Raw genomic sequence first — 8865 nt, 5'->3', positions numbered from 1 at the left:
ATGCATTATTTTATGTTATGCATTAATATTTGTAAATAAAAATACAATAATGAAATTTTCACACAATTTTGAAATAATAATTTCTAATTATAAATACTTTAAAATGTATATAGGAAAAAAGTATGTTTCATTTTTTTACTCAAAATATTTGGAGAATCTAATTTGCCCATAGATATTTTAATAAAGAAAGTAATTTTATTACTCTCCTTTGCTTTCATATGTGCAACATATGGGGTGTTCACAAGGTCTTCGATATTATGTATTTTTCACTAAAAAATTTATATTACTCTTGTTGAAGTTTTGCCATTGTATTCCTTACCTTCTGTAGAACTCCGGTCATTTGCTCGTATTTACCAGTTGAATCTGGCAGATTCTCGAAATTGATAATGTCACAAATGTCCTTGGAAAATTTCTCCGACGATGGTAACTTATTGTACGGCGAAGTACTCTGTAACACGGGTGTGCCTAGGTCGACGGATTTTACACTACCCTGACTCATATTCGCTCCGTTAGGACGAATACGATTCGATACTGGAGTAACTTCATTGCTGGGCGGTGGCATATCAGACTTCGACACCGAAGAATTAGTTTTCTCCGAACCTGAGTTCGACTCTTGAAGTTCTACGAGCAATTGCTGTTTCATATCCTCTAATTCGTTTAATGAAGGGGAACTTGTTCGTGGCGGTGATGCGCAGGCTTCCTGCAATTGTTTGCATCGTACAGTTTCAATTTTTTATTCAGTTTGGTTGATAAATATAACAATTATACGTACTGGTGATTGAGATAACTGTACTTCTTGAGAGTGATAATCTGAATCTTCAGATAATAATGGCTCTGGTGGTTTTACAGGAGATTCGATTGGCAACGGTGGTATAAATAGTCCATTAGCAGGTACATTCTCTACTGTACACTCTGTAGAATAGAAAAACAAAGATGTTTTCAATACATATACATACGTTATATGTATCATTATTCTTAAAATGAAAAAGATGTGAAAGAAACATGTAAGCAGTTTCTATACCTTCAATACTTTCAATCTCCATTTCGCATGGTTCAGGTGCTGGAGTATCTTTTGATGTATTGTTAAGTTTGAGCTTTTTCCTCTTATATCCGTCGTCTGCTTCCTTCCCACTCAATGTCATTAACATTCGTTCTTTACTATGAATTGCCAACATTGTTGATCCCCAATATGGTTCTTCTACCTATTATTCATAGTTATCACTGCGTTTAAATTTGTGAAAATATATTATTTTTTCTCATAAAATTGATAATCTTACATCACGTGTACCGGGTGGGGCTGGTACATTAAAACCAGGAAAGTCAAATATTTTTTTTATATCGAACTGATCTTTATCACCGTCTTCAATAATAGCTCCAGGTTCAGCATCTGAATCTTCTTCGGCGACACCATCAGAATTAAATAGGGCCAAACCAGAGTGCTGCAAACGTGCTTCCTCTAACCACCCTGGAGGATAGCCCAGCCTTCTCATTCTAAAAAGAATGTTTTAATACATAAAGATAATATGAGAAAATAGTTATTCTATCTAAAGCTGAAAAAAATTACCTGTATATATGTTTAGGTAACTCATTGTTTTTTAGACCTAATGCTTTACGCAAAGTGCTACTTAGTTGACCAGGTATTAAATGATCAAATTTCTGATTATCATCCAAATGGTACCTAAGAGTTTTTGAAGCTTTCACATTGAAATTTTTACGATTTGCTTCTATGACAGCAGGATCGCGTCGTACTTTACAATCTCGCAAATTATGATTTCCATTACAATTGAAACACGACAATCGTGGTGGGCACTTTTCCTTTGTATTTGCACTTGATGCTGATTTCGTTTTATCAAATGCATCTTCATATTTCTAAAATGATATATGATGAAATAAATGAATGATAAAATAAAATATGAAAATAATGAAAATAAGAATAGTAATATCTTCAATGACTATTTAACTGTTCAAAATAATAAAATTTAAACGTTTCTTTCTAATCCATATAATATTGAACATTACAATGAAGAAACACACCTTCCCGTAAGTTGGAACATCAAGATCATCTATAAGCTTTGGCTGTGTATCTACAGTGAACAATGTGTCGCATATTATATCCTCACTATCATCACTCTCTGTGGTTTCAATTTCTATAGATCGACTTGTAGAGTCATCTTTATTATCATTATCATTATCATTAGCATTATCGTTATCCCAAACTTCTAAAGTTAAGCCATTATCGCTTTCTTGACTTATAACTTTGGAAGATACTAATTCCTTTAGAAAGTCTTTTATTCTTTCAATATATCGCCTAAAAATGTAATAGAGGGAATGGAAATTCAAATTATTTTTATAATATAGAAAAAAATATCTGCATGTATAACATTCTTATACTGATCAATACGTCTAATAAACTCATACTGCTCATATATATATATAAATGTTTGTTTGGTGTACATTTAGGAATACGTAAACACGTATAGAGTAATTTACTAAATTTATACAATCGTATATTTATTTATGGGTATATTGCATACAACACAGTCTGCGTATATCTAATGAAAAAATATGTTGCTACAAACGAACGAATTAGTATTTCTTACCGTGAAACGCTTTCATCGCGGAACATAACCTTAAAAAGTATCTGCGATGTATTACTATCATCGCAGCTTTTCGTTTCGAATGCATCTTTGTTATTATCCACATTATCACTATATCATTATCATTATCATTAGCATTATCGTTATCCCAAACTTCTAAAGTTAAGCCATTATCGCTTTCTTGACTTATAACTTTGGAAGATACTAATTCCTTTAGAAAGTCTTTTATTCTTTCAATATATCGCCTAAAAATGTAATAGAGGGAATGGAAATTCAAATTATTTTTATAATATAGAAAAAAATATCTGCATGTATAACATTCTTATACTGATCAATACGTCTAATAAACTCATACTGCTCATATATATATATAAATGTTTGTTTGGTGTACATTTAGGAATACGTAAACACGTATAGAGTAATTTACTAAATTTATACAATCGTATATTTATTTATGGGTATATTGCATACAACACAGTCTGCGTATATCTAATGAAAAAATATGTTGCTACAAACGAACGAATTAGTATTTCTTACCGTGAAACGCTTTCATCGCGGAACATAACCTTAAAAAGTATCTGCGATGTATTACTATCATCGCAGCTTTTCGTTTCGAATGCATCTTTGTTATTATCCACATTATCACTATTCACGTTTGTCTCATCCGTGTTGCTTAAATTCGCTAAGAAATTTCTATCCATTGAACATTCACCTTGCTCATTGTCAGTAACATTGATGGTATCTTGACTCGAGTCCAAATCAATCACCTCTTCGTCTGTATCCCCGATTGTAATCGGATTCATGGAAATACTATCGACACTGTCCCGGGCACATAGATAAAACCGCGTTATTTTGCAAACGCACGATTCTCTCGTACAAACACTTCTTGCACCAAAGGAAACACAACACACAATCACACAGAACGCTTCGACTTTATCGAGTTTTCTCAACTGGTCAAGACTTTACTGTAGAGGCGCTCAATTCATGCAAAGGTTTGTTTAATACAAGACAGCACGGAATTGTTCAGGCATTGTGTATTTATCCTTTACGGTTCTGACGTTGTCATATATATGGCACACGTACAAAATATTGCATTTCTGATTTGTATTCTTGAATGCCATCGGAAAGGATAGCTTTTCGATGTGTAACATCGAGTATGTCTTTGAAAATTCCATAAATTGGACATGTCCATGTAGATATGTTAATTAAAAATGGACAATATCGACAAAAATATGAAATTTAGAAGGAAGACTAGTAAAAATAGATTTATATTATTGCTTATAAACACTCGCAATTCGTCGAAAATACTGGATATTTTCTATCGAACTTCAATAGTAAATATTTTTTGAGCTCATTATTTGGAATTGTTATATAAATAATACAAAAATTGCCTCCTTTAGCAGATGATGCTGTAGTATTGACTGAACGTCCGCCGCTGAAAATTTGGATGTAGTAGAAAATTTATTTTCGATATTTTGTAAATTGTATTCGTCTCTAATTTGTGGCGCAAATTTTTCGCTCGTTTTTTTATCTATGAATAATACCAATGAATTGCCAGTCAAAGTAAAGAGTAATTTACCATTTATTACGATCATAAGATGAGTTCAAAATTCAAAAGGGAAACCCGATAAAATTTACGATGCCTTTCTTAAAAGTAATTAAAGAATCATACACAAAGCGACAAATAGAAAATTCAAAAAGGAATGGTTTGCGACATAAAATTTTTAGCCCCAAAACTAAAGGACTTTTCAAAGGTTATTATGTAGGTGAATGGAAGAACGATGTAAAAGAAGGGAAGGGTAGAGAGTTGAACAGGTACTATAATTACAATTATTTAACTAATTTAAGCAATTGTTTTAAATAATATCGAGGAACTGACAACAATAGTAATAAATATAGTCGTTCGAGGAATTCGCGAAAAAAAATTTCAATAATACGACTCGAAGCGACTTTATTTCAACTTAAAATGCCTTAGAAATGGATGGACGTACGATGGTAGCTGGTTGAATAATAAAAAGCATGGTTGCGGTATTTTGAGCAAAATTTCAACGGAAGACCATGTTATTCGCCGACATTACATTGGCGGTTGGGTAGCTGGGAAAAAAGAAGGATTCGGACATACCTGGTTTAAGGATGGTAGTTATTACGAGGGTGATTTTTGTCGAAACAAACGACACGGCTACGGTCGTATGTGGTATTGTAATGGAGATTATTATGAAGGAGCTTGGAAAGATGATCTTTATCATGGCATGGGAATGCTTATTAAAGGTTTTAAGAATTCTGTTGACCTCGTCTATTCCGATTTCAGTCAATTTCAATAATATTTCACCTGGATTTAAGGATAATTGATTCCACAACTCGAAACCGGAATAAAAGATTCGGTGCGGTTGTTTTTACAGACAATGGTAACAGATACGAAGGGCTATTTTTCAAAGGCAAGAAAGAAGGTTACGGCACATACTATCACATAGTCACTGGCCAGATACAATATGGTTACTGGACCAAAGATTGTTTCACAAATGGGACCATGGTGGACGCTGATTTCCGACAATCCGCGATTCGTCCAACGCCATACCCGATGCCACAAGTATGCGACACTGAGAAATGACTTTTATAGGCCTATGCCTGTTTTCTATAATTCTTGTTTGGTTCATAGATTGAACTGATGACGCACGTTGACAAATCACAAGATACTTGCGAAATCTCAGGCGATAATAATAACGTCACAGAACTGATATCCGTCGAACGTTCCTGCAAGAGACCTCCGAAACGGATAGTTCCGAATTATTGCGTTTCTGTGAACACTTGTCCCTGTTTAGATACATATTTACAAACAAACACTTTACGGTAATAGCACAAATCGTTGTTAATTGTATAATTTATTGTAGCAAAAGTGTCTCAATTCTGCGCATGCATCTATTTGTGTCCATGTATTTACATACATATAAACCCTTTGCAATAAAATTTATGTACAGCGTGATTGCCGCTAGTTCAGCGACGGCAGTAACTTCACGACCAAGTATAAGTATTAGGGAGAGGGAAAACGAGAAATTATCTTGTTTCCGTTTGAAAAATCTGGAAACTTATTTGAGCATAGGACGCGTTGCGATAATTTGTAACGATAATGAACAAACGTATGAAATCGGAAGAACTATTCTGTTCAGCCAAACGCGTTTCGAAATGATGATAATAAGTACATTTAATTAGGTTTGCACATACTCGAACTCTGTTCGCGAGCACGCAGAATACATCCAGTCGGTAGATTCTACCGTGTTCCATTAATTTTATTTAAGTCGCTACGCGAGAGGGAATGTTTCACGTTCAGATTCTTTTCTCCATCGGATGTTACTTTCCGATGATTGTAAAAATTCGCCGCGACATAGATAAATATAGGAAACAGTAGTCGCGTAACAAAGAGAACAATTGATATCTTTCGAACTCATTGCATGCAGGTGGACCGACGCCTTACGAGAAACAAAAAAATCAAACTCTTCATCCTCGCAACTCACAATACGAATCTATAATGCAGATTCCCATATGTAGTTAATAATATACAATAGTTGTCTTTCTTATTTTTCTCTCTTTTCATGATCTTCCGTTCAGCCAGCTATTCGAGATTCAGTATCGCTCTTCACTGGGAGAGACTATCACATTTGTGAGAATAATACAGATCATCGTGAACACACTGCATGTTCAGACGACATGTGCTACACCAGTAGTCTGTAACAGGTTTACACCGTTTCTGCCCTCGACGTCGGTCGATTCTATCTGCTCTTTAAGTAACTCCAGTTCCCTTATACCGGACACCGTGACCTCGTACTTATGAGCTACCAGGCTCCGATAGAAATGTATCGCGAACGCGAGAAAGATTATTAACACTGGTATCAGTACGATACAGGCAGACCAAGCGGCAACTTGCGAGAAATCGTAGAATTTCACCCAACAAAGTATGGCGATCTCCAGTAGAAATAATAAGAGTCCGAGCAGAGTGGAAAACGCCCATGCCACTTCGATGTACCAATGTAGACGTTCGTGCGGCGATTCGTGTACCAAACTTATACTATGCAGATTGCACACGGCCTCTATGTTTGGCAAAATACATGTCGATATCATTAAGGCTAACATGTGAACCGCGACTAATAGCGTCGTGCAGACCGCGAATGCGATTAGCATCTCTGAAGGTACCTTCGTGTCGGAGTTCAGTTGTACTTCCACCATGGCAACCTGCAACAGAAGATCTATTTATTAGTAGACATTGATTCATGACGTCTACAATCTTTCAAGCATATATAATAAAATAAAATAATCTTAAAATAATCTCCACTATTTTGTTTAATGTTGATCAGATTTCTTCTCATATAAATGAAGAAGTTCATTACAATGTTCTTGCTACGATTATTATGTTCTTGTATTACATATACCAGTTTTTCATATCATGTAGGTATATAAAAAAGTTCAATTATGTACCATGGCGAAACCGGAAAGTAGAGCAGACGTCTTGCTTGACGCTTTAAGCTTCGCTCGGCTGAGCTGCAATTTCCTCCAAGATAGATAACCCGGCGTGTGAAGACCATCTCCCGACTGCGACATCTTTGACTATCAGGCAAAAAAGAGAATAAAGAAAGATGACACAAGCGTATATTATTGATGAGAGGTATGCGGAACGGCAGCGACTGATCGTGTCTATTACGCTTAATCAAAAACGATACGCTAAGTTGTGAGTGTCCGCGGGTTCTCGCGAGCACAGTGGTCAATTACACGATTCAATTGAAATCTTTGCCAATTCAGATTATGGAGCAATCCAATGTGACTGCGTTAGTCAACAAAACGTTTTCTCACGTACATGTTCATCTCGTGCAATGTAAATATAAGCGTGACACAATAATTTAGAAGAAATTATTATACGTAACATTAAAATTAGTATTTTTGCTGTTGTACGTCTGGGCTATGTTAATGAATGTAATATCTTGAACGTATTTAAGACATTTTCAAAAAACAAATATATGATTTACGGAAAATTTGTGTTAGAGCACCTTCCTTTATTTTCTTGAAATTTTACTCATCGTGATAAGCATTCTACCTACAATTACTATTTCAAGACGAATCTAAGACAATGGCTTCGTTTGTGCTATATGTATCCGAACAGAGAAATCACTGTTAAAATAGAAGTATACCCGAGGTAATTGCACGCCTAGAGATAATTAGCGTTCAACTAATAAATTGGCGTTCGACTATACAAGCACGTAAGAAAGAAAGACACGTACCGAAAGTGGATAGCAACGTCGGTGCCAACGGGAGAACTTGCCAAAAGTTCTGCGTAGGACAAAAAACCAACGGGTGCTGAACGGAACAAATAACAAGGGGAATTAATGAAAAACTTATGCATAGTGCAGCAGGCGATTAAGTATGCGTTGATGGACTAATGATGCGCCCACGGGAAATCTGGCAAGCAATAAGGAATAATACAAATAACTAATAACGAATTCCTATACTTATTCATTTCATAGACCTTATCATTTTTTGTTGAGTGATTGCAGTTGACATTGTGTACAGGATGTATGATAAGTCAATTCCTCTGGTTGCCGATTCGCACATTAACAGTTTCTATACATATACTTACGTAGGCTTTACGCGTCACGATCTACTGACACGCAAGGTGTTAATATTTCGTGTGCATATGTGCATACGTAATTAAGACCGACTATCAGAGAAGCGGTTGTAATTATCCTGTTTATATAATTGCGGGATGGAAATTATACTGCATTTCAATGGAAGCAATGATGGAACACAGCATAGTACGTAGTACATGTTCTGATCGAGATCATCCGGACTTCTGCGTAAAATGAACAACATTATTTTACTTGTGTGAATACGATATCACGAAAGTCTTCTTTAAATCGTCATCATCAAACATTCTTAATTATTCGACCGTTACCCGATCCGAATAAAAACGAGTGACAAGGGAATTGATCCTAGTTGTTAGAGTTCAATCGAGAGACAAAGATGTACGCATGTATATGTATATGTATAATGTTAATTTTCGCTTATGAAGCAATGAGTAATTGACTGTATTTTATATTTAATTATTCGTTACTTTCAGCTAATCTTTAATTAAATATCATTACATGATTTAATTCTTAGATATATCTCGTAAGCCACAAAATATTATGTACACTGTACATAACATCAAGATGATTCACAAACAGAAATACAATCAACGTCTACATTTGTGTATAATGAAGCCAATTCTCTAAATAATTGTCTATCA

At 35.0% G+C, this 8865-nt stretch overlaps 3 protein-coding genes across 4 annotated transcripts in view; 1 reads left to right on the top strand and 2 right to left on the bottom strand.

The window, feature by feature from the left end:
* Window positions 1-65: 65 nt before the first annotated feature.
* Window positions 66-3703, bottom strand: LOC108628608 (zinc finger CCHC domain-containing protein 8 homolog). 2 transcript variants are annotated; one of them, XM_026816607.1, is made up of 8 exons: window positions 3135-3703; window positions 2713-2842; window positions 2035-2178; window positions 1565-1869; window positions 1278-1491; window positions 1022-1202; window positions 773-912; window positions 66-700 (listed from the first exon to the last, which is right to left on the bottom strand). In XM_026816607.1, exons 1-8 carry the CDS (start codon window positions 3398-3400, stop codon window positions 284-286), a joined length of 1797 nt encoding a protein of 598 aa, XP_026672408.1. In that variant the 5' UTR covers window positions 3401-3703; the 3' UTR covers window positions 66-283. The 2 variants fall into 2 exon arrangements, with proteins under 2 accessions (XP_026672408.1, XP_017886151.2); XM_018030662.2 differs by lacking the exon at window positions 2713-2842 and adding an exon at window positions 2601-2685 and having other exon boundaries at window positions 2035-2308; window positions 3220-3703.
* A 352-nt stretch (window positions 3704-4055) lies between these two features.
* On the top strand, window positions 4056-5448 carry LOC108628610 (MORN repeat-containing protein 3). Its single transcript, XM_018030664.2, has 4 exons — window positions 4056-4412; window positions 4573-4865; window positions 4997-5184; window positions 5254-5448. The coding sequence occupies exons 1-4, from the start codon at window positions 4237-4239 to the stop codon at window positions 5446-5448; spliced, it is 852 nt and encodes a 283-aa protein (XP_017886153.1). The 5' UTR covers window positions 4056-4236.
* A 9-nt stretch (window positions 5449-5457) lies between these two features.
* Window positions 5458-8865, bottom strand: part of LOC108628609 (calcium release-activated calcium channel protein 1) — an 11382-nt gene continuing 7974 nt past the window's right edge. The window contains 2 exon segments of the mRNA XM_026816611.1: window positions 5458-6821; window positions 7065-7193. Of these exon segments, the coding sequence (XP_026672412.1) occupies window positions 6291-6821; window positions 7065-7193 (660 nt within the window). The 3' untranslated portion in view covers window positions 5458-6290.

Source organism: Ceratina calcarata, unplaced genomic scaffold (assembly GCF_001652005.2).
Source record: "Ceratina calcarata isolate Rehan_Ccalc_2016 unplaced genomic scaffold, ASM165200v1 scaffold53, whole genome shotgun sequence".
Lineage (NCBI taxonomy): Eukaryota > Metazoa > Arthropoda > Insecta > Hymenoptera > Apidae > Ceratina > Ceratina calcarata.
The sequence above is the reverse complement of the archived record's forward strand: the minus strand, read 5'-3'. Positions and strand labels throughout refer to the sequence as shown.

What these genes read in the sequence shown, in the direction of transcription:
- LOC108628608 (XM_026816607.1), bottom strand. Translation starts at nt 3,400, where the DNA reads ATGAATCCGATTACAATCGGGGATACAGACGAAGAGGTGATTGATTTG. An exon ending in CTAATGATAATGATAATGAT is followed by an intron (nt 2,179 to 2,712) that starts ATAGTGATAATG and finishes AATGATAATGAT; the next exon opens with AATAAAGATGACTCTACAAG. An exon ending in ATGTTCCAACTTACGGGAAG is followed by an intron (nt 1,870 to 2,034) that starts GTGTGTTTCTTC and finishes ATATCATTTTAG; the next exon opens with AAATATGAAGATGCATTTGA.
- LOC108628610 (XM_018030664.2), top strand. Translation starts at nt 4,237, where the DNA reads ATGCCTTTCTTAAAAGTAATTAAAGAATCATACACAAAGCGACAAATA. An exon ending in CATGGGAATGCTTATTAAAG is followed by an intron (nt 4,866 to 4,996) that starts GTTTTAAGAATT and finishes TTGTTTTTACAG; the next exon opens with ACAATGGTAACAGATACGAA. An exon ending in CGCCATACCCGATGCCACAA is followed by an intron (nt 5,185 to 5,253) that starts GTATGCGACACT and finishes TTTGGTTCATAG; the next exon opens with ATTGAACTGATGACGCACGT.